At 44.4% G+C, this 23,534-nt stretch overlaps 1 protein-coding gene and 2 long non-coding RNA genes across 4 annotated transcripts in view; 1 reads left to right on the top strand and 2 right to left on the bottom strand.

The window, feature by feature from the left end:
* The first annotated feature begins 2,260 nt into the window (after positions 1 to 2,260).
* LOC308459848 lies at positions 2,261 to 9,288 on the top strand. Its single transcript, XR_013978337.1, has 2 exons — positions 2,261 to 2,516; positions 7,055 to 9,288. It is a non-coding gene; the product is annotated as an uncharacterized lncRNA (long non-coding RNA).
* Positions 7,795 to 22,375, bottom strand: CYP2R1 (cytochrome P450 family 2 subfamily R member 1). Of its 2 annotated transcripts, XR_013978263.1 has the most exons (6): positions 22,090 to 22,375; positions 17,915 to 18,056; positions 14,302 to 14,934; positions 13,128 to 13,457; positions 11,477 to 12,310; positions 7,795 to 11,104 (listed from the first exon to the last, which is right to left on the bottom strand). XR_013978263.1 is itself a non-coding variant. In XM_080975196.1 (5 exons), exons 1-5 carry the CDS (start codon positions 22,315 to 22,317, stop codon positions 12,132 to 12,134), a joined length of 1,512 nt encoding a protein of 503 aa, XP_080831322.1. In that variant the 5' UTR covers positions 22,318 to 22,375; the 3' UTR covers positions 7,795 to 12,131. The 2 variants fall into 2 exon arrangements, 1 of the variants encoding a protein (XP_080831322.1); XM_080975196.1 differs by having other exon boundaries at positions 7,795 to 12,310.
* The window catches only part of LOC308459821, a 406,481-nt gene continuing 390,741 nt past the window's right edge, over positions 7,795 to 23,534 (bottom strand). The window contains exon 2 of the long non-coding RNA XR_013978330.1: positions 7,795 to 11,321. This is a non-coding gene — a long non-coding RNA (uncharacterized lncRNA). The remainder of the gene's footprint in view (positions 11,322 to 23,534) is intronic.

Genomic DNA, 23,534 nt, shown 5'->3' on the forward strand with positions numbered 1-23,534 from the left:
ATCTTGTGAAAAGATCATTTCTAAAATATGCCACTGTGTATGCAAGGTTTAGGGGTACCATTGAAGCAGGCATTGGGTTTTGTTATTGCAGAGTAAGTACCACAGTGCACAAGGGCATCAACTGAATCTCACGTGATTACATATGTAGATAATTTGCTTTTGAAAATGACATTGAAATTTATGTTGTTTTGAACTTCAAGTTTTGGAATTTCATTGTCTTTTCCAAAAATTTATTTCTGCTGTAGCTACGGATATGTTAGCAAGATGTTCACAAAACGGTGGTATGTAGATAGAAGAGCGCTTGCAGAATGAGCAGTGTTTTTGAAGCTCACCATCGAAAATGTGTGCTCCTAACTTCCTCAGCACAATGATGCCACTCAATTGTGCTTTGAGACAGTAGTAATGTTGGCTGCTGCTCACTGCTGTACACCCACATTCATTTCTAAGTGTTCGCTTCCAGACCTGTTTAAATATGGTAGCATCGTTGAAGGGTGTGTGGGTTGCTACATGTGCAACTATTTCTGATGATCTGTTAGCAAAATAAGGTGTTTGTTCCTGGACTTTCCCCCCCTACCATCTAGAAAAATTACAGGCCATAAAAAATGAAAAATGAAAATGAGAGTCATTTCCCCTATTGCTGTGCTTTGTTAATAGAGCACATAAGAAATAATATTTCAAATTCAGGTATTTCTCAGGCAAGGTTTTACTCTGCCTAATCTTTCTCAAGGAAAAAAAACCACCATGAGGGAAGAATCTTTAACTTATGCAGAAATAAATACAAGAACCATTGAGCCGAATAAGCTTTAAAAAACAAAAACAAAAAACCACCAGTTCCACAGCCCAGTATATAATGTTTTAGACAGTCCCCCTACCACTCACCTTGTGATTTCCCTGTGTTCTAGGGATTCAGCCAAGAGACAGAATGACTCAGACATTTGACTCATCCCCGCTGATCAGCGCTATCCTCAGAATCACTTGCTGTGCTAGATGAGATCAGGAAGAACATTTACTTTGCTTCATTATCATAAAAAACAAGGTGGATCCCAAGGTATGTCTTGCAGTTGATGAATCTGCGTGCATTGTACCAAAATCTCAAACTAGAATCACCAGGCTGATTTGCCTTTTATTTTGTGGGCTGGAGAAGCATGTGCTTCAGTTTGAAGGAAACAGAACTTCGTCCATCGAGCGATCAACCAAGTTTCCCCAGATTGCTCCAAACTTAAAAGAAAAGTGATGATGTGCACATAGATGGCTATTTAAGGGATAATCAAGTAACTGGAAACACACAATACTCGCTCTTTTAATTTACATGGATAGCACTCGAATATGCACCCCCCCAAAAAACTTCCCATTCTCACCAGTGATCTTTTTTCACACACCCTGTTCCAAATACCTACTCAATTGTTTTGAAGTATTATTTCATCTCTTATCTCTTACATCATTTTTGTTTGTTATTTTGATTTGCAATTTTGTATTTTTAGATTGTAAACTGCCCTGCGATCTTCAGATGAAGGGCGGTATAGAAATTAAATAAAATAATAATAATAATAATAATAATAATAATAATAATAATAATATGGCTATTGAAGATATAAAAAGCCACTTAGCATAGCCATCTAAATAAGAAAACCCAGGTAAAGAAGAAAAATAAAGATGAACAGCAAAAGCTAAAATACAAAAACAATAAAAAGAGCATCCAAATCATTCAGCATTCTATATTTAAAATACAAACTTTGTTTTCATCAGTCTAGCAGGAAAGGATCTCAGTGAGCTTTTCTGGACAGGAAATACCACAAGAGTGCTGCCATTGAAAAGGCCCTGCTTCTCTGGCCATTCTTCAGTGGCTCAAGGTACCAAGAGTACCGCCTGGTATTACTCCTAAGAACACTTGAAGTTCCAATGTAGAAATCCAGGGGGGAAAGCCTTGGATTTAATCAGAAGCTGTGTTATAAAGGATGCTATAAAGGGCCTTTTCACCCTGTGGAACACCCTCCCATCAGATGTCAAGGAAATAAACAACTATCCGACTTTTAGGAAACATATGAAGGCAGCCCTGTTTAGGGATCTGAAGAAGTGTGCATGCACACGAAAGCTTATACCAAGAACTAACTTAGTTGGTCTTTAAGGTGCTACAGGAAAGAATTTTTTACTTCTGTTTAGGGAAGTTTTTCATGTTTGATATCACAGTGTTTTAATTCGTTGGAAGCCAGTCAGATGGGCGACATATACATTTATTAATACTATTATTATTATAGATTACTTCTTGTCAAGTAGGATCTGCTTATTTCATACTCTAAGATCCTGTAGTAATGTCATAATGCTAGTTTCGGAGTAGAGCATTTTTAACATCAACAGAGCCTGGTTTCTCAAAACCCTTTACTTGATGTCGGGAGGTAAATTTGGCTGTGAAAGAGAAAAATGGCATCCATGTTCAGACTTCAGTTCTTTTAGTGAACATAACATCTTGGGGGATAGCTCAGTTGGAAGAGCATGAGACTCTTAATCTCAGGGTTGATGTTATGTACTGAGTTGAATATTTCACTGGCGACGAAGGTGGGATCCCGCTGAGCTGACTGCCACACACAGCACCGCAGCACCGCCAACTGCCGCACCGCTGCCTCGCACCGTGTATCCAGGCTTCAGCTCCGGGGCACAAGGAACTCAGAATGGCAGCCAACAGCAGCTTCTCGCCATTCAACCCAGCATCTGGAGACTGGGAAGCGTACGCCTCCCGTTTCACCTTCCTCCTAGAAGCCAAAGGGGTCACCGACGAAGAAGACGCCAAGAAGAGGGCGATATTCTTCAGCGTCTGCGGAGAGGAGACGTTTGAAATCGCCCGGGCTCTCCTTGCGCCTGAAGACGTCGCTACTGTTCCATACAAAACAATAATGGAACAGCTGAAGGGGCACTTTTCGCCGCAGCCCTCAGTGGTGGCTCGTCGAAATGCCTTCTACGCAAAGCGGCAAGCCCCTGGGGAAACCATAACTGGGTTTGTGACCTCTCTCCGCCAAGCCGCCCGGTTCTGCAACTTCTCAGAGCTGGAGAACATGCTTCGTGACCGCCTCGTCGGTGGCCTGAAGGATGAGAAGCTGCAACGGCGCCTCTACGCTAAGAAGGACCTAACGTTCCAGGTCGCTCTGGAGGAGGCCCTGGCAACAGAAGCTGCCGAGAGGTCGACCCAAGAGGCACGGCCGAGCCTGCCATCCCAACCGAGGGTCCACCATGAAGACCTCACCGACGACTCAGGATCCGACAGGGAGGAGGTGCACCGAGTACAGCAGCGCACTCAAGCAGCGCACAGACCACAGCTGCCTCGACGAGAAGGAGGGAACTGCGCAAGCTGCGGGGAGAGTCACGAGAGGAGGACCTGCCGTTTCCGCAACGCAGAGTGCAGGCAGTGCAGAAAATCGGGACACATCGCCCGGGTGTGTCGGGCTCGGCCCACCCGACACCAGGCATCAGATGACCAATCCAAGAGCCCCAGGTCCCGGGGCCCAACGCACCAAGGCAACTCGACGGAGCTCACGGACTTCCAGGTATACCAGTTGCCCCACCCCAACGTAGAGAAAATTTATGTAGAGGTACAGATAGAGGGGGCCCCATGCCGCATGGAGCTTGACACGGGTTCAACTCTATCCATAATCTCGGCAAGGACCTTAAGGAAACTGTGTCCCACTGGGGGTCCCAAACTCAGGCCGGCCCCATTCACCCTCCGGGACTTCCAGAAACGTAAGGTCCCCACAATGGGGGTGGGGACCTTCAGGGTGCAATACCGAGGGCGGACGCGGCAACTGGACTTGCTTGTGGTCAAGGGCCCCTACATTAGCTTACTGGGATTGGCATGGTTTGGACCACTGGGGCTAGCTGTCACCGGGGTGAACCACACTAGCTTACAAGTGGACGTGGACGCCATATGCAAGGAATTTCCAGGGGTTTTCGATGGGAAATTGGGACAGTATACGGGCCCCCCCATTGCGCTACAGCTTGACCCCGCAGTACGACCGGTCAGGCTCAAGGCCCGCCGGGTCCCGTTCGCCTTGAAACCCCGTATAGACGAGGAATTGGACCGACTCGTAGAGCAAGGAGTGCTGGAGCCGGTGCCTAATGCTCCCTGGGAAACCCCAATCGTCACACCCGTCAAGCCTAATGGTTCGGTCCGCATCTGCGCAGACTACAAATGTACCATAAACAAGGCCCTCACGGCCCACGCATACCCAGTGCCAGTGGTCAGCCATGTCCTTGCCACCCTGGCTGGGTCGAAAATTTTTGGCAAGCTGGACTTGGCCCAAGCATATCAACAGCTGCCAGTAGATGAGGCCACAGCAGAGGCACAGACGATTGTGACGCACAGAGGAGCGTTCAGGGTAAAGCGGCTGCAATTCGGTGTCAGCGTGGCACCAGGCATATTCCAGAATATAATGGACTCTCTCCTTAAAGGGATTCCTGGCGTCACCCCCTTCTTCGATGATGTGTTGATTGCCGGCCCCACACCAGAGGAGTTTGAGGACCGCCTCCGCACCGTTCTGCACCGTTTCCAGACGGCGGGTCTCAAGGTGAAGCGGGAAAAATGTCTACTAGGAGTGCCTCAGGTGGACTTTCTGGGATTTATGGTGGACGCAGAAGGGGTCCACCCGACTGGGGACAAGGTACGGGCCATTTGTGATGCCCCAGCGCCCAAGAGCAAGACTGAACTTCAGGCCTTCTTGGGACTATTGAACTTTTACCATTCCTTCCTTCCCCACAAGGCGGCGGTAGCGGAGCCCCTACACAGACTCCTGGACAAGCGGGCCCCTTGGGTGTGGGGCCAGCGCCAGGAGGCCGCATTCCAGGCAGTCAAGGACTTGCTTGTCTCAAACTCGGTCTTGGCACACTTCGACGAGAGGCTGCCGGTGGTGCTAGCATGCGACGCCTCACCCTATGGCATTGGAGCTGTCCTGGGGCACCAACTCCCGGATGGAAGAGAGGTACCGGTGGCGTACTTTTCCCAGACACTCAACACAACCGAGCGGAACTACTCGCAAATCGACAAGGAGGGTCTGGCAATCGTAAAGGGAGTAAAAAAATTCCATGATTTCTTGTACGGGCGGCCCTTCACCGTGGTGACTGACCACAAGCCGTTGCTCGGCTTGTTTGCCCCCGAAAAGCAGACCCCCCAAGTGCTGTCTCCTCGCGTCCTCAGGTGGTCAATTTTCCTTGCCAGCTACCAGTATGCACTGATTCACCGACCTGGGAAGGCGATGGGCCATGCGGACGCCCTCAGCAGGCTACCACTACCGGAAACAGGCCCTGACCCAGCACCTGCACAAGAGGTTATGAGCCTGGAGCTGCTTCCCGACCGCCCCATTCAGGCACAAGAAGTTGCACACCATTCCAAGAAAGATAGGGTCATCTCCCGGGTCCTGGACTGGGTGTGGAGGGGATGGCCCAGCAGCAGCCCCGGGCCAGAATTCGCCGGCTACACAACCCGCAAACATGAACTGTCGGCCCACAAGGGGTGCCTGTTATGGGGAAGCAGAGTCGTTGTTCCCCAGCCCCTCTGCAAAAGGGTCCTCACAGCCCTACACGAGACACATCCAGGGGTAGTAAGAATGAAGGCCCTTGCCAGGAGTTATGTGTGGTGGCCGGGGATCGATGGAGAGATAGAGGCCTGGGTCAAACACTGCCAGGCCTGCCAAGAATCCCGCCCAGATCCCCCAAGGGCCCCAGTCCAGTCCTGGGAGTCCGCCCGAGCACCATGGTCACGCCTGCATGTGGATTTCGCTGGCCCCTTTCAGGGGAAAACATTCTTCATAGTGGTGGACTCCTACACCAAATGGCTGGAAGTCGCACTGGTACCGTCCACTTCCACGTCCGCAGCCATCCGGGTACTACGCAGGCTGTTTGCAACCCACGGGCTCCCTGACACTCTCGTCTCAGACAACGGGACTGCATTTACGTCAGGAGAATTCCAAACCTTCACAGCGCAGAACGCCATCCGCCACATCCGTTCGGCGCCGTTCCACCCTGCCACCAATGGCCAAGCAGAACGCATGGTGCGGACCACCAAGGACACCCTTCGCCGCATGACGCAAGGGGACTGGGAGTACCGCCTTGCCACATTCCTTCTAGCACAGCACAGCACCCCCAGCTCAACGACTGGCCGGAGCCCCGCTGAACTACTAATGGGTCGGCGCCTTGCAATCAGATTGGACCGCCTTCACCCCGATAGAGCTCAGGATGAGGTAGTGGTGGGGGAAGGCAGGAACCCCCGGACCTTCGAGGCCCAGGACCCAGTGTACGCAAAGAATTTTGGGGCAGGCCCAGCATGGGTACCCGCCACAATCACCAGGGTCACTGGCCCCGTGTCGTACGAGGTGCTAACGGATGGGGGGCAATGCTGGCGCCGCCACTGCGACCAGATACGGCGACGATTCCCGGGAGAAAACCAGGAGGAGGACAGGTCAGAGGAGTCCCAAGGGAACAGCGGGGCAGTGAGGCCCACAGAGCAGGAGGGGCCAGCAGGAGAGGCAGAATCAGTAAATACAGAGAGGACCCGTGAGGCCGAAAGGACACCGGAGCCAGAACCCGGAGCCCGGACCAGGGAACACCCCAGGCCACAACGCACACGTAGGCCGCCGGCATACCTTGAGGACTATGAATGCGACCTCCCGGGCAGGACTGGAACTTAGAGGGGAGGGGTGTTATGTACTGAGTTGAATAGGATCCAAACTGTAGCAGTCTGATTGGTCCTAGAACAATAGGATCCAAAAGGCAGCAGTCTGATTGGTCCTAGAACAATAGGATTCAGAATGCAGCAGTCTGATTGGTCCTAGAACAATGCAGCAGTATGATTGGTTGGCAGGAACCACCCAATCCTGCTCCAGATAGAAGTGAATCCACAACCTGATTGGCTTACAGTAGAATTCCAGAATTAGCCAATCATGTGCAGCCCATTGTGTAAATAATGTATATAAAGCAGATACTGTGAGGGGACATTCATTCATTCCTCCTCACCACTATGAGCTGAATAAAGAGCATGAAATCACTTTGCGACTCTGAGTATATTTCAGTTGAGTTTTTGAGCCCCACGTTGGGTTAAAGATTCCTGCGTTGCAGAGGGTTGAACTAGATGACCCTCATGGTCCCTTCCAACTCTACAATTCTATGGTTCTATATGTATCATGGGTAATCAAAGCCAACCAAGAGAAGCTGGACTAGTTACTGGAGTTGGGGCTTAAATCGAAACCCTTTGTTTTTGCTTGGGAAAAATATTGACGCCAATGGTTTTCCCAATTTTCATCGCCGTTTGTTATATGGATCGCCACTCTTGTCACTTTTTGTAGCCACTTTACAGTTCTACAGATTCTGGCAATGCCATCCCGTTTGCTTGTAAATCTTCTTTACTCTAGTTTGAATAGGTTGCTGATCTGAAATATTGATAGTATGAAATAAAAATTACCTTGCTCTCTTATGACTCATTGTTAGGTACAGGGTAGGTAAATGACTAGCGTGACTCACACCAAAGTACTGCAGAGGCATAATCCGTCTTGCTGAAGTGAATAAAGCTTGCACAGCTTTGAGCATAAGCAATTCAGTGCGAAATCTCATTATGCATCCCTGTTGGTGGCACAACTGCTATGTTCTTTGTAACTCTTCTCGGGGTGGAGAGAGGACACAGAATCATACTGTTAGAAGGGGCCTCAAAGGTCATCTGGTCCTACCAGCTGCCAATGCAGAAAATATGACCTTGAGAGGTGGCCATCCAGCCAGGTCCTCAGGCTGACAATACCAATGAACAAAACAAGGCACCAAAAACACAGGGAGACACAATTTTATTTTTAATTTAACAAAAATAATGTCGGCTTTTCTAGCTGAGTGTGTCACATTTTGGTCTGAAGTTGTAAGTTGTAAAGCTTATCAAATGCCAAAAAATTAGCAAGTGTCTAAATTTGAGCCCTCCTTCGAGCTTGAGGTCCTGAACCAAATGACTGTCCTGACACACACACACACACACACACACACACACACACACACACCACCCAATTGGCCCTGCTTAAAAACCTCTAATGGAGGAGACCCCACCACTGTGTGAAGCAGTCTATTTGACTTTAGAATAGCTTGGCCCATCAGGCAATCATAATGTAAGAAGACCTTTCTTTTTTAATGTCAATATTATTGTAGGTGCATTTTTAACCACAATTATTGTACGTGGCATGGCAAGTGGGACGGATGGGGAGGGTGACATCTCTTGGATGCAATGAACAGTTAATTGTGTTACATACACATGGTCAATTCTTCAGTCCTACTTTTAAGGAGTCAACATTTCTTTCTGGTAGAAAGCCAGCAGTCAGCTATTATATATTGTCCTTACTGAGTCATGTGGGGATAAACATTTAACTTTATTTATAGCAACATGTGAAATTGTGAACATGGTGACTTGCTTTCCATTACCTTTCATAAATGATCGTGTCGAGTGTGTGAAGGGGGGCAGTTATATCTAAGAGGCTCTTTGCGTTGGTCATGAGAATAGTTATCTGAACATTAATGTTTGTTCTATTAATGTGATCCATTATTTTAATGGGTCCAACTTGCTCAGGGGAAAGTGCTGGCACAGTAAAGCTATATGCATGGAAGCTAGCCAAAATGTTTCTTCTTGTCACAAGGCCTGCCTTCTAAAAGCTAAGTCTGTGCTACAGAAATCCAGAAGCCACTGCTTCTGAAATTCTGCTTACAAAACGAAGGGAAGATAGCATAATGCCCCCCTGCCACCAGATTCTTCATAGGAATTAATGGACTCATCGGTTGTTTCCTCTCACAGTGCTTAGGTAGCTGAGCAGCTCAACCTGTTCTAGCCCCCAGTCCATTTCACCTTTTTGTAGAGGGTTCTTGTTTATCCAGGACAGGAGCCTGGTTTTTTCAAATCCCGACTGTCACAATGAACATAATAAAAAGCTTTCATTTTGTGTTTTGGAAGAAATAGTGAAGTAAAGAACATTCCAAGTTCTCGTGCCCTCTCTCTGCTATGGCTGCCTTCCAAGAAGCTGTTAAGTTGGACATATGGCATCTTTCAGATATGTTTAATAGTTATTGTTCTGAATGAACTAGACCTGGAGGCTTTTGCGGAAGCAAGGACATTTTGCAGATTAATAGAGATGTATACATAAAAATGTCTGCAGCTTCTGTTCTTTCTCTTCTCAGTGAGGGGGTGTAGGGTGGGGTGGGGTTAAGTATGAACATGTACTCTGTTTAACAGTGGAATCTCTCTCCGTTTCCCTCTCCTTGGAGGCTCTGCAGGCTGAAAGTGACTTTCTTTTAAAAAATAAAAAATAAATCCTCTGTCTGTGCTACCCAGCTGCTTAAAATAACAAATATAATAAGCAAAGCAAAAAGTTACCATACTGACTAATGGCCAGGCCAATCTACAAATAAATATTTATTTAGAATATATGGTACTTTAAAAAACCTTTTAAAAAGGCACTTAAGGAGGTCTAAGCTGTGTACAATAAAATTGTAACTCACAGCTAAAATCCACAGTATAATTTTTAAAAAATGCCACAAAACCATTGAGAGATAAAATACGTAAAAAAACACACCCATATAAAAACAAATATAGGTAATTGAATAATAATTGAATTGCTGTGTTGTTTTGCCAAAACAAAGCTTTCAGCGGGCCTCTAAAAACACAAGTGCTGCCACACTAACTGAACAGCTCCCCACAACTGAGGAAAGGACCTCAGGTAGCATTTGAAGAAGTGCAAATAAGCATGTATGTGGCAAGACACCCTTAAGTAAATTGAACCTGCAAAGTATTTACAAGTTTTTTAAAAAGAAGAGGAAAGAATCCTATTATAAGTGTGGACAACTTGATACAGTAGTTCAAACGGCATCGTTTTAGGGTGTACCAACAGCATCTGTAATCACATATAATATCTTAATAAACTGTACAACTACGAAAGTAGGTCAGCATTATTTTCTTCATGGCTGTAGGAACAAGCTTCCTGTTAGTTTACTCTCTCAGCCATGACTACACCACACCCGCTCTCAATTAAAGCACTTATATAATACAACACTTCATTTCTATTGCCTCAGTAATATTTTCAACAGCCATGTGAAAGGCAGTGCAAGCATTATTTGCCCTATATTGGAGGGTGAAATACAAATAAAAGTGTAGCAGATAGGGTAGTGGTTCATTTAGGGCTAAACTAGTTACCTGCATGTTGACTAAATGGATGTTCACCTGTTAAGATGGGTTACACCTAAAAGGGCATGTGGGGAATGCAGTGAATCTCCACTTCCTCATCTCGCATTCTGTTGCTTTGGTGTGTGTTTTTCCCTTCTGTCCTGTGTCTCCTACTAAAAGGCTGCCTTCAGTGGTCTTCTCCCCTGCATGCCTTTAGTGCAGTGGTGTCCAAACTTTTTTTAAAGAGGGCCAGATTTGATGAAGTGAAGGGCCATGGGGGCCGACCAAAGAGCCAGCCAAAGTTGTTGACCTTTTTAGGATTGAAGTTCTTGAGCTTTTTAAAGGATTTTACCCCAAAGAAACTGAGGGTTTCTTAGGATTTTACCCGAGGAAATCAACTGCCACAGGGGCCAGATTAAACCCACCGGGGGGCTGGATTAGGCCCCCGAAACAGACTTTGGACATGTCTGCCTTAGTATAATTAAACTCCACCCTTCATTGCCAAACCAGTGTGTTTTAAATAAAAATGATGCAACTGTTTCAGCACTAAAGGAATTGCTGAAAGGATACCTGAACCAGAAGTTATCCAGCTTATAGCTAGAGATTTACAATCTGTAATGCATCAGTGCTCTAGGCGCCACTAGGTAGCGTAGGCAAAGTCACCTTAAGGCTTTTGCCAGAGCTTCAGAATGGAGTGCCTCACACAGGTTGCATTTTCATAGGGTTTTGTGTACACGCATCTTCCCCACTGTCCTCCTTTGAGCCAACGAGAATCCCAGACTCATGGAATATTCTGTGCTATGGACGACTGTTGTGCAGCCTTATGTACAAGTTGGAGGGCAAGTACTAATGAAATGGTGGAGTGAAAAAGTGGCTTGAAAGCCTTTTTTAAAAAAATAAAATTGGGTGAGCTTGACGTACAGAAAAGTCTTTGCTAGGCTATAACTTCTAAAGGTAAAGGTAAAGGGACCCCTGACCATTAGGTCCAGTCGTGACCGACTCTGGGGTTGCGGCACTCATCTCGCTCTATAGACCGAGGGAGCCGGTGTACAGCTTCCAGGTCATGTGGCCAGCATGACTAAGCCGCTTCTGGCGAACCAGAGCAGTGCACGGAAATGCCGTTTACCTTCCCGCCAGAGCGGTGCCTATTTATCTACTTGCACTTTGACGTGCTTTCAGACTGCTAGGTTGGCAGGAGCAGGGACCAAGAAATGGGAGCTCACCCTGTTGCGGGGATTCGAACCGCCAACCTTCTGATCGGCAAGTCCTAGGCTCTGTGGTTTAACCCACAGCGCCACCCGCATCCCATGCTGTAACTGCTACACAGAGGGAAAATTATAGTTTTTCTCCCTCTCTCATAACACTAGAACTTGTGGACACCCAATGAAGATAACTGTTGGAAGATTTAAGACAGAATAGTCAAACTATGGAACTTGCTCCTTCCAGAGGCAGTGATGACCATCAACTTGGATGGCGTCAAAAGAGGATTGACAAATTCATGGAGGAGGGAGCTGTCAATGGCTGCTGCCTCTGCAGTTGGAGGCAGCAATGCTTCTGAACATCAGTTACTGGAAGCCATGGGAGAGGAGACGGCTCTTGCGTCTTCTCCCTGGTTTCCCACAGGCATCTGGTTGGCCACTGTGTGAACAGGATGCCGGACTAGATGAGCCATTGGCCTGATCCAGCAGGCCATTCTTACACTTGTATCCCATTCACCACACATTAGAATACGGTGGAGCACCTTCTACTCATTCTCCATCACTTGCCCTCAAAAACCATCTCTCTCAATGTCCTTACACACCATTGAAGGATTTTTAAGATGGACAACAGGCATTTAAAAAAACAACAACAGAGGGAACGATTTGGGCATTTGAGTCAGGAAAGCGTGGAACAAAAACATTACTTCTCATGATATTTCCATGCCTCTGGCCCCAAGGCCTCACACTTCGAACTGTTGGCACTAGGTGTTTCTTCAGTAGCGCCTTTCTGCACAAATAAGGTATGGATGGGGTTGCAGAGTCATGCCTAATTTTGGCTTAAGGTTGGGAGTCCAACCACTAGGAAAATGCAGATGAAATTGTTGAAGTAATGAGGTGAAAAATAAAAACATTTCCATTCTGGCCAACTGTTCCCCTAAACAGTGCCTTCGCCCTGAAGGGAAAAAATAAAGAAAGGAAAATAGTATTTTAAAAGAGCTAAGGGTTTTTTGTCGTTTATCAAAAAGTACAGGTGCCATTATGATAATAAAGTACTGCATCTCTTAAAAATCAAATCCTATTCTGGTAAGCCATTAATTAATCTATGTTGTTAAAGGCTTAGACACCATTCTAAAATTAAGGCAGTGAAAGAGGGACAATTTGGAATTTGGAAAAACATGGTTATCAAATTACTTTACTACCAATCTGGTAAAAACCTGATTGCATCATTTAATTCTTTTGAACATATGATTTTCATAAACCAGTTCTGCATAAACTACATATAAGCCCAAGTATGAGAAAACCAATGGCTGATGTCCAAACATTCCAGAGAGCAGTTCTTTCCTGTAAAGAACACACTGTCCTACCAGCACAGTGCAAGATCCACATGTTATTTCCCCCTCAGATAAGCAGGATAGTGAAATCTTTAGAGCCTGATAAGGCTGCTGTTGCCAAGATTCCACTAGCTTATACCATTTTAAAAAATCTTTCTAAACTGGAAGTGGGTTGTTTCATGCACAGTAATCAGACAAGAACTGTTACGACACTCAGTTCAGCCTGAGTCTAAGCTCACGATTTCACTGCCTTGGTTTCATTACAACCTTTGTATTAAAACAGTTGGTTTAGTTGATGAACAACTGAAATTTAAAATGAATTAGTTTATGAAGTCAAAGCCTTTGGAATATTTGGTTGGTAGATATAGCATGCTAACCATTTTGGCTCTAGCCACAAATTTGTTGCTTCTAGATTTTTGGTGAAGTACGTACACTTACCTAGTGAAAATGGAATGAATGCTTCTTTCTTGACAAATTGTCCAGAGCTGTCCAAAAACCTCTCAGGACAAAACATTTCAGGGTTACTCCAGTACTTTTCATCAAAGTGTACAGAGTAGAGATTTGTAATGACTGTAGTGCCTTGAGGGATAGAATAGCCACGTACAACTGTATCCTTAGAAGTCGCATGGAAAATACCTAGTGGAGCTACGTTACAGAATCTTAAAATTTCATGTAGTACTGCCTCAGTGTATGGCATTTTACACTTTTCTTCAAGGCAAGGTGTTTTGTTCGGCCCAATAATTAAATCGATTTCTTTATGAACTTGCCCTGTTGGAGAAAAAGCTTTTAGTTTATTGAGTAACGGTTTGGCAAAAATAAGTAGAAACGTTCATTCTACATTTAACTATGAAACCTTTAAATATACTTGTAGCGCCACTGATTTTGTGTACATTAGCCACATCCACTAGTCATGGAGAATCCTGGAAATTGTAGTTTGTTAAGGGTGCTGTGAACTGTAGGTCTGTGAGGGGTAACTACAATTTTCAGGATTCTTTGGGGGAAATCATGACTGTTGAAGTGGTATAAGAATACTTTATAGTGTCAGATGTGACCTTTGAACCAAATGCAGTCGTACCTTGGATTGTGAATGCCCTGGAACTCGGATGTTTTGGCTCCCGAACATCACAGACCCTGAGGTGATTGTTCCAGTTTTTGAATGTTCTTTTGGAACCTGGATGTCCGACAGGGCTTCCGTGGCTTCTGATTGGCTTTGGTTTTTGAACGTTTTAGAAGTCGAACAGATTTCTGGAACGGATTCCGTTCGACTTCCAAGGTACAACTGTACTCCAATACAGTCAGCTGAATAGATGATGCAGTTTCCCTCCCCTACTTTCCCTGTTAAAATCTACTCTGGAGTCTTGCGGAATACTCTAGAACAGCATGGAGTCAGTAACTGGGAAGGATAAGTTGGGAAATAGGCCCCTTTTTCACCAGCAGACACATCCTGAACAAACTCTGCTCAAAGGATACAACTTCCAGTGGGACCAAACTCTAGTTTCAACCTAATGTATTCAGATCAGGTAAAGATTTAACAAGTGCTGTTAATACCCTGCTTGGAATGCACATTCTTAATCAAAAAGCAAAACACATCACGGCATATGGCATAACTTACCTTGAATATTAGGATAAAGAGCCATGAACAACACTGCCCATCTTAGAACATTTGTTGTAGTTTCTGTTCCAGCAATTATTATTTCTCCAGCAGAGAAAATTAAGTTTTCTGTTGTAAATGTAGACTCGGGGTCTTTTTTATTTTTGTCCATCTCATCAAAATATGCATCTATAAAATGCCTTGGTGACTGAGGTTTCCTATTTTGTGAGAAACGCTCAATAAGGTGGAGTAGAAAAGTATAGACTTCAGATGCATTTTTAAAGAGTTGCTGATGCTTTCCAAAGGGCAAGGCACCGATCCATGGAAAAGCATTGTACAAAAATGCAGAAGAACTAGCTGCCAGTTCAATGTTTTCACTAAATATGTCCATCATATGCTGAAATTCAGTGTCTTCATATGTAAACCGTTCTCCAAAAAGAATCAAGTTAGTAATATTTGAAACTGCATTTGTTATCAAGTATTTCAGATCAAAAGGCTTGCCCTTATAGGTATCAATGGCCTCAAGGAAAATGACTGATTCTTCTGATATTTTGCTTTCGAAGGACTTTTGACCATATCCAAAAATACGGAAGCATGTTACAGCCAGCTTGCGATGCTCTGTCCAACCTCTGCCATAACTTGAGTTCAATAAACCTGAAATATATGAGCATCAATATGTTTAACCCAGGATCTTACTTCCTCTTTCATACATATGATCTTTCTATGATCTGCAGCTACACACATAGTTACACACACGTACAAACAAAAACGGTATCCTCAATTTATCATAGTGAATTAGTTTTACTGTTATCTTTCTAGAGTTAAAGACTTCCGAATTATGTCCCATGTTTTTAAGTGCATGCAACATTATACCTACTCAAAATGCAACCTGTTTATAGCACTTTGGGAACTGCATGCGTAAAAATGTTAATTTTAATGCCAATTTGCCTTTTCCACTTCTCTGAAGTTTCAAGGTAGCCTTTGGCTAAGCCAGTTTTCTTGTAAAGTGTATACTGGTGATTTATGTAATAGATGCTTATTTACAAATACAAAAGGACAAGCAGGGGGGAAAGGCTTTTTTACAGATGTTTATTTACAAATACAAAAAGTCAAGCGGGGGGTGGGGAGGCAGGCACCAAGACAGGTAGTGCTAGGCAAAGATATAAAGATCAACCAACTATTTCTGTACATCCAAGATTTTGTGTGTGTGTGTGGGAGGAGAGTGTTTCTTAACAGCAAACCAGTATACCTTCTCACCTATCCCACAAGGTAAACAGCTTTTGAAACAGAGTGTGACGTAGAAAAGCAGCTTGAGTTAGAGTGACAAAACTTGTTTAAAGACATTTTTAATTTAGATTACGCTTGAGGAACTGAATTGCTGTAAAATTACAGAAGACAGATAAATAGATTTACATGCAATTTTAAAATCTTCCGAAAACTTTTTTTTTAAAAATCTTTTAATTTATATATTTTTTTTATTAATAGGGTTGGCTAAAACTTATGTATCCCTTAGGGTGCAGTTAGTATCTTTGAGAACTTGATGCAGGACTAGTGACTAAGTTGCCTGCTAGCTGGATAGCTCAGTTGGTTAGAGTGCGGTGCTAACAATGGCAAGGTTGTAGGTTCGATCCCCATAAGAGACCGCTGCATATCCCTGCATTGCAGGGGGTTGGAGTAGATGATCCTCAGGGTCCCTTCCAACTCTGATTGTAAATAAGGTTTTACAAGGACACGTTAATTCTCCAATGCTCTCATGCCCAGAAGAAACTAAACTCAATCTCTGGAGCTTTCATCACCTTGAAGCGTTTCAAGCACTTAGTAATTTGGGGTGCTTTTCATTTTAGTGTCCAAGATATATTTCATTTTTGCTTTTTAAAGGGTATGTTTTCAGCTCTTAACACTGTCTACAGCACTGAACATGTACAAGCAATGATTTTCAAACACAACTGCCGTAACTGCATGCTACCACATGAAGGTGCTTCTTTGTCATGAGAGTACAGTGGTACCTCTAGTTGCGGACTTAATCCATTTCAGGGTGCCGTTTGTACCCCGAAAAGTCTGCAACTAGAGCGCCTCTTCCGTGCATGTGCTATCGAGTGCTTCTGCGCATGTGCGAAGCGCGCAGATCGCTTCTGTGCATGCGGCGAACCCGGAAGTAAACACATCCGGGTTTGCCACGTTCATAAGCTGAAAGTCCATAACAAGAGTGGAATGCAGCTAGAGGTACCAATGTATTACTTAGCTATGTATCTTGGTCTCCCAATCTAGTTTGCAGAGTACACTAAGCATTACATGCAAATACATGTAAACAGAGTATCATAAGCTAATAAGAAGTCTTAGGAAGATACAATTCTAAGTGGAGGAGTGTCATGGAAGAGAACACTTCCCATTGGTTTTTCTGCTCAATGTCACCTCTGTTTTCCCACATGGGGTTCTGGATGCCAATTTACTAGGGTGCCACACAAATTTGAGCCCACCCATTTTGATATTACTAGCTTAAGTCAACTGCAAATCACTGTTGCATAAACATTAGAGAATTGGTTTGTTTTTAATAGATGAAAGGCATTTATAAAAGGTATTAAATGCAATTCAGCAATATCTTTTAAGGAACATTTAAGGAATGTACAAATGAAAAACGAAAGAAAAAAACAACCCATGAGATTATCAATGCGCTCCAAATTCTGCAAGCAGTGAGTAGGGGCAGAGAGGGACAAGTCTAGGGCACAAGTTAAGCAGTTTTATAAAGTCCAGTCAATTTAAATGAAACAGTTTAGCATATTCTTACATTTTGTCCATGTTTTCTACTAGATTGTGGCAGATTTAGCTTTCTGTTATATTGCTGCAGGGGGCCCCCACGTCTTTGTTCTGGGAACTGCCCTGAGACCTCCGGGTATAGGGCAGTATTCAGTAAATAATAATAAAAACAGGTGCTGAACCACTGTAGTAAAGGTTCCTAAACAATGGCAACCTGCTAGTTCTACAATGGATTTCTCACAATGATAAAAGCAAAGGTAGCAAAGCTACAGTTAAAAAAGAATTGTGTATTAAACATACCTTCGTGAAATACACAAATACCAAAATGTTGCAGTGCTTCCTATGTGTGCATTAACCTTGGCACACGAATGAATGGGCGTTACTCAAGTGCCTCAGGCCACCCCCTTCACTCTTCCAGTTGTTCCTCCCCACATTTGACTGTCAGAAGTAGTACTGTGTAAGAGAAAGGGATTGCAGGAGGGTTATTGTTGCTGCCTCCACTGCGCTCTTGCTGTAATGTTTACTGAAATGAGCCTATGAGGTGGGTAGAGTTGGGGGTGGGGGGCAGACTTCAAGGGATGGAATGATTAGAAATATAGCCTGCCTAAGTATGAAGCCGTCTTATTCTTCCTGGCTAAAGGACAACATTTCCAACAGTGCACATCAACAGCCAGCTTCAAGTTTGATTTCCCAACATTGCCCTTTGGAACAGAGCTTGAGGAATTTTGCAGACCAAGTCAGAAAGCACATACAAATGAAAAATGCTCTCAGGATTGTTTCTTTAAAGTTAGTAAGAAGACAGAATTGCAGGCACCTTTTTAAAAAGCATATACCCAATACACTAATAAGATTCTATTAAAACAACAACAACACCACATACCTCCCATTTTTGTCAGCTTCTTGAACAAAGGAAGAGATGGCCTGTCTGCAAAAATCTCACTCTGCTGAACAAGGCATTCTTTTACTGCATCATAGCCATTCAGGACAATAGTTGATATTCCTCCAAGATCAAGGCTAAATACCTTTTAAAAAAAAGATTACATGTCACTTTCAAGAATTGGGGTGGGGGGTGGGCAGATGGAGAAATACTAGTTTCTTTTTCTTTAGAAATGTTCATGTTTGGTCCATGGGCAGCACAACAGGTATGCTTCTAACACCACATGATGCTCATAAATATGCTACATGTGCTATGTAGAAAGATTACAGTTGCATAACAATATCGCAGTTTGCTTTCATTCATAGATGGTTATACAGTGGTACCTCAGGTTAAGTACTTAATTCATTCTGGAGGTCCGTTCTTAACCTGAAGACCACTTTAGCTAATGGAGCCTCCTGCTGCCGCCACGCCACCAGAGCACGATTTCTGTTCTCATCCTGAAGCCAAGTTCTTAACCCGAGGTACTATTTCCGGGTTAGCAGAGTCTGTAACCTGAAGCGTATGTAACCTGAAGAGTATGTAAGCCGAGGTTCAACTGTATGTCAAAATACAACATCAATAATATCTCTTTCCAGTCCAAAATGTTGGCTAGGCTTACTGTCAGACACATGAGCTTCCTACTTATTGCTTCACTTTGCAGGAGGAACACTGTCTGCATCATTCTTAAAGTGAATGCATTACCTGTCACAAGAGATAAACATAAATTGGCAGTATGTTTCTGTGGCAGCAGGAATGACACGTCATGAACAAAGTGTCCCTGAGCAGAAGATGATAAACTCTGCAGTAAGAGGCATGCTTCTGACTGTTAAGATTAAGCAACAGGTGCCTCACTATCTTTAGAAGACATCCAAACTAGAAAACAGTTGTTTAATTTAAGCTATACAGTGGTACCTCCGCTTACAAACTTAATTCGTTCTGGAGATCTGTTCTTAAGCCGAAACTGCTCGTAACATGAGGCACGCTTTTGCTAATGGCACTTCCCGCAGTCGCCACGCGACTTCCGCTCACATCCCAGGGCAAAGTTCGCAACAAGGGACATCTACTTCCGGGTTAGCGGAGCTCGTAACCAGCAGCGTTCGCAAGGAGGACAGTACGTAACACAAGGTTCCACTGTAGTGAGCAAGCAAGGGTCTGAAACCACATTTTTATCCAAACTTGCTTTCACTAACCAGAGTTTAAAGCAGTTTTGTAAATAAGTTTAGAAATTGCTAGCATGCACACCTAGTCCACGTTTCCATACTAGCTACTTTTAAAAAAATTATTCTACAAGCAGGGAGGACAGGTTGATCCTTGCTCCTTCCTCCGTTGCTAGCAGTAGACCAGGCATAGGCAAACTCGGCCCTCCAGATGTTTTGGGACTACAACTCCCACAATCCCTAACAGGACCAGTGGTCAGGGATGATGGGAATTGTAGTCCCAAAACATCTGGAGGGCTGAGTTTGCCTATTGTAGACTACAGTAGACTATTGGAGGAGGCATGGAGCAATCTGTCCTGCCTCTGCCAGACTTAGAATCATAAAATCACAGATCTAGAGTAAGAAGGGACCACAAGGGTCATCTAGTCCAACCCGCTGGAGTGCAGGAATCTTTTGTCCAACGTGAGGCTCAAACCCACAACCCTGAGATTAAGAGTGAGCCAAACCTCTTGCTTGCTTGGAATTCCTGCTCACTTAAGGTTACCAGGCAAGTTGTTAAATACTTGGCTGGTCCAGACAAGCCACATTTAAGATGCCACAGGGAACTGTGGTTAGTTCTGTGGTATGTGAAGGAGAAGGCTTATGCAGGCTTATTCACATAGTGGGATACCATGGTTTAATTGTATACCATACAAGAAAGTATATTTTATCATTTTTCTGTACTGATCAAATAGCTGAATATGGAATCATTATTTTTGCAATTAATAAAAAAATTGCATAAAGCTTAAAATTCTGATTTTGGTTTCCAGTTTCTGTCAGCAAATGTTCCTTTTCATAAGCTAAAGGAAAGTGTTTCTATTTGTGACTCATTATGATTGATATGATCACTAAACAAACAAACAAACAAACAAACAAACAAACAAACAATTAAAGGGAAACTTTTAAGGAGAAATGTCCTAGTGGTCACTCCTTTTCCTGTTCCTATAAGTAATGATATTTTTTCACAAGAAACTCAAGGCACTGTGACTGTCCTCTTTGCATCCCTGCAGTGGAAAACATCCTGTATTCCAAAGAGTATTAAAAACATGTCCTTTCTTTACAGCAATTGGCAACGAGCCTGTAGGATAGTAAACTGTCAACATTCCAACCGAGTTTATGCTTCTAGCAGCTGTTGATACATTTTAATTTGTTGTAAATGTTTTTTATCAAGATTTTCTAGCTGTCCTGGAGATAATTTTTAAAGACAAAAAGGTGGGAGATTATTGGTTGTCTCCAAAGCAGCATCAGTGGAGTTTTCCAACCTCTGAAGCTGATTTTGAGGGCATGCAGGGTGTTGCCAGGAAAAGGAGGAGAAAGTTCCATTCATGGAGCAGCAGTGTTGGATGCTATTCTGTATACAGACCAGCATGTCATCACTATGCAGCAGCAGACAACTAAAGTAACAACTTCGTCATTTCTTGGGAAAGTATATTTAACTCTGAGTTGTGGCTGTGCGGTGCTCCGCTCGATAAATATGAAAGGCAAACAGGCTTAAATCCCCTACCATCAGGAACGTATGTTAAGAGTCTTCATTGGCTGCAGCTTCATGGTGTATGTTGGTGATTAGTAATCTGGATGGCATGCAGGATGATGCTTAAATTGAGAGTGCCCCAAGTTCAGTGTTACCCGCAAAGGGAAGACATGCTCATTTCACTGATGACTTCCTTCCCCTGTTCTATAACAGTTTTTAAAAACTTGCCACATTCTCTTAGAAATTTAAGTAAGAAAGCCCTCTAACTCACATCTCAAACCTAAGCAGTTTTGAGGTTGAGTTAGTTTGGTACTGTAGTCCAACATGTAAAATAGAAACAAAGATTCCTGTGGCATCTTAAATATCTAGCAGAGTTGAGACACAAAGCCCAGCCCACTTTGACAAGCGTCACAGGGTTTATGTAAAGCCAGTTTGTTTTTTTTAAAATGTTGAACTTGGAGCTGTATTAACAGACAGTATTAGCAACATACTGCACTGGTATACTTGGTTGACAAGTTAGGCAGCTTTCTGAAAAAAGCAGGTGCACACCTTTACAAAATAGTATTTAATAATAACTATGATGCAACCAAGTCTCATGATTGTACTGCAAACTTTATATATATTAAGAATTCTGTGCCAAACACAACAAGACTCAATACAAAATGGCAAATAATAAACCACATCCTGTTACTGCAGTTCAAATATGCAACAGCCCAAACATAAAGTGACTTTAAAATAAAGTCCCGTTGATTTCAGCGATACTTAATCCCAAGTACCGTAACTAAGCTTAGAATAGCCTCCTAAACCTTCCTGACATAAAAGCTGGTCAATGTAACGAAGCCTTTATGACTTCCTCACTTGCAAGGTGAGTCTTATATAATTCTTTTGTTTGTAAAGTGCCTCCAACAACAACTCTCGCAAGTTGGCCACTAGGCTAACAGTGAAATCCTATACACATCTACTCAGCTTTAGCTTTAACAGGATTTACTCCTAGGTTAAGTGGGTGTAGAACTGCATTCTCATTTAACTGAATGGGGCTCAACTTCTTCTAGCAATACAACAACTAGTACATTTGCAAAGCTAAGCAGGGTCCGGTATGGTTTCAAATGAGATGGGACCGGGGTTGAGATTACTTGCAGGGGATTGGACTAGATGACCCTCCAAGTCTCAGCCATGAGATTACATGCCCCTTTCAACTCTAGAGTAGACACTGATACGGTTGTCTTGCAAGGGCAGGAAAGCACAGCCTTGGGCAGAGAGGAAGCGAAACTTGAACCCAGATCTGAAAGTGAAGCTGTGGAAAGAGTTCAGATCCAGGTTTATTCACAGGAATCGTAAAAGCCTCGTCTTACAACTTAACGGAGGGATCTGGAAGTGGCAAATGTCTCAGAATTAGACCGAGGGGCGCTTGGTCTCCCCAGAGACAGCTTCTCCTCGGGACCCCCAACCCCCCTTCCCCGGGGCTGCAGTACCTGCCCGTAGAGCTGGCTCTGCCTCTTCATGTAGACGTGCGGCTGCTCCGAGGCCAACGAGTGGATGTTGCCGATGAGAGGCAGCCCCGGCGGGCCGGGCGGGAAGCCCACCGGCCGCCTCTGCTTCAGCAGCTGCCTCACCACTAGCGGCAGCAACAGCAGCACGAGGACGCCGGCGCCCACAGCCGCCGCGGCGGCCGAGCCCACCCCCGGGACCCCGGACCACATTTCCCGCTCCTGCCGGCCCCAGCCAGCCAGTCGCCGGCTCTGCTCTCGCGCTCCCTTTCTCCTCTTTCTCCAAACACGCAGAAACAACAACATCCCTCGGCCCGCTTGCCGCGTCTTCTTATAGGACGCCGGCGACGCTCGTCAGGCGAAGCTGAGCCTGATTGGTGGAGCCGCCTCGCGCTCTTTCCCCCCCGCCCCCTCCTCTCGCGCCGCGCTTGTTCTGGAGTTGCGCCTGGGGACAGTTCGCGAGTGGGATGCTGGGGGGTTGGGAGTTCCCACGGGAGCAGCTGCAACTCGCGCCGCGGCTTCCCCACCCACCCCGCCAAGACTCGCGTTTAACTCCCCACACAAGCTTGCTTCATCATAAGCAGCGGTTCTTCCTTGCATAACAGGCAGCAATTGCTGCAAACTGATTTGAATAGGGGCGGGGAGGGCTCACCTGATAGCAAATTCAGGTCAGGGGCAGCGGCGGCGGGGGGGGGGCATTCGGAAAGAGGCAGGGATTTCCCCGTTTCTGAAAGCCTGAGAATTCCCGGCAAAAGCCCGTCCTTTCAGCGCTAAGCTCTTTCCGCTGGCTGCCCCATCCTCAGAGCAAAGGTTAAAAGAACAACTCATTGCTATGCTCTTTTTTAAAAAAATAATTTTGTAGCATTTCCAGTTGTCAAACCTGAAACTCCTTGTTCTTGCAGTTTTCAGTGTGTGTGTACTTGATGCCACAACAAAGCAGTGGCTGTCACTTGGAGAGCATTTCAACTTACTTCATGGAAGCTGTTCCTGAAGGAAGACCTGTGAGGGGAGAGACTCCATCAGCCAAGGCCTCCTTCCATCTGCCTTGCTCCACCTTCTAGTCTCTGCTTCTCAATTTGTATTGTATTATTTTATGTACTGTGGCTTGCCGTTATTTTATTGATTATAGTTTAGAAATTATTGATTATATCTGCTGAGTAGATTTCTGTTTAACTTTTATATGTTATTATTATTTAATACTATTCTAATGATTGTTGAATGTTACTTTTTTGATATAGTTTACCTATTTTAAAGTTATGTTTTATTATCACATTTTTGTATTGCATTAGATTGTTGTAAGATGTACAGTTTTTGTTTCTTCAGCTTGTAAACCGCCTTCAGTATTGTAAGATAGAAAGACGGTATACAAATTAAAAATGATGATGATGGGTGATAAGCAGTTCCCAGTATGTGGTGAGTTATTTGCAAGT

Source organism: Podarcis pityusensis, assembly GCF_964106645.2.
Source record: "Podarcis pityusensis genome assembly, chromosome: 1".
NCBI lineage: Eukaryota > Metazoa > Chordata > Lepidosauria > Squamata > Lacertidae > Podarcis > Podarcis pityusensis.

Coding starts and splice junctions, on each gene's coding strand:
- CYP2R1 (XM_080975196.1), bottom strand. CDS start 22,317: ATGTGGTCCGGGGTCCCGGGGGTGGGCTCGGCCGCCGCGGCGGCTGTG. Junction 13,458..14,301: donor TCTTTATCCTAATATTCAAG/GTAAGTTATGCC, acceptor TTTCTCCAACAG/GGCAAGTTCATAAAGAAATC. Junction 12,311..13,127: donor ATTCATTCCATTTTCACTAG/GTAAGTGTACGT, acceptor TTTTCCCTTCAG/GGCGAAGGCACTGTTTAGGG.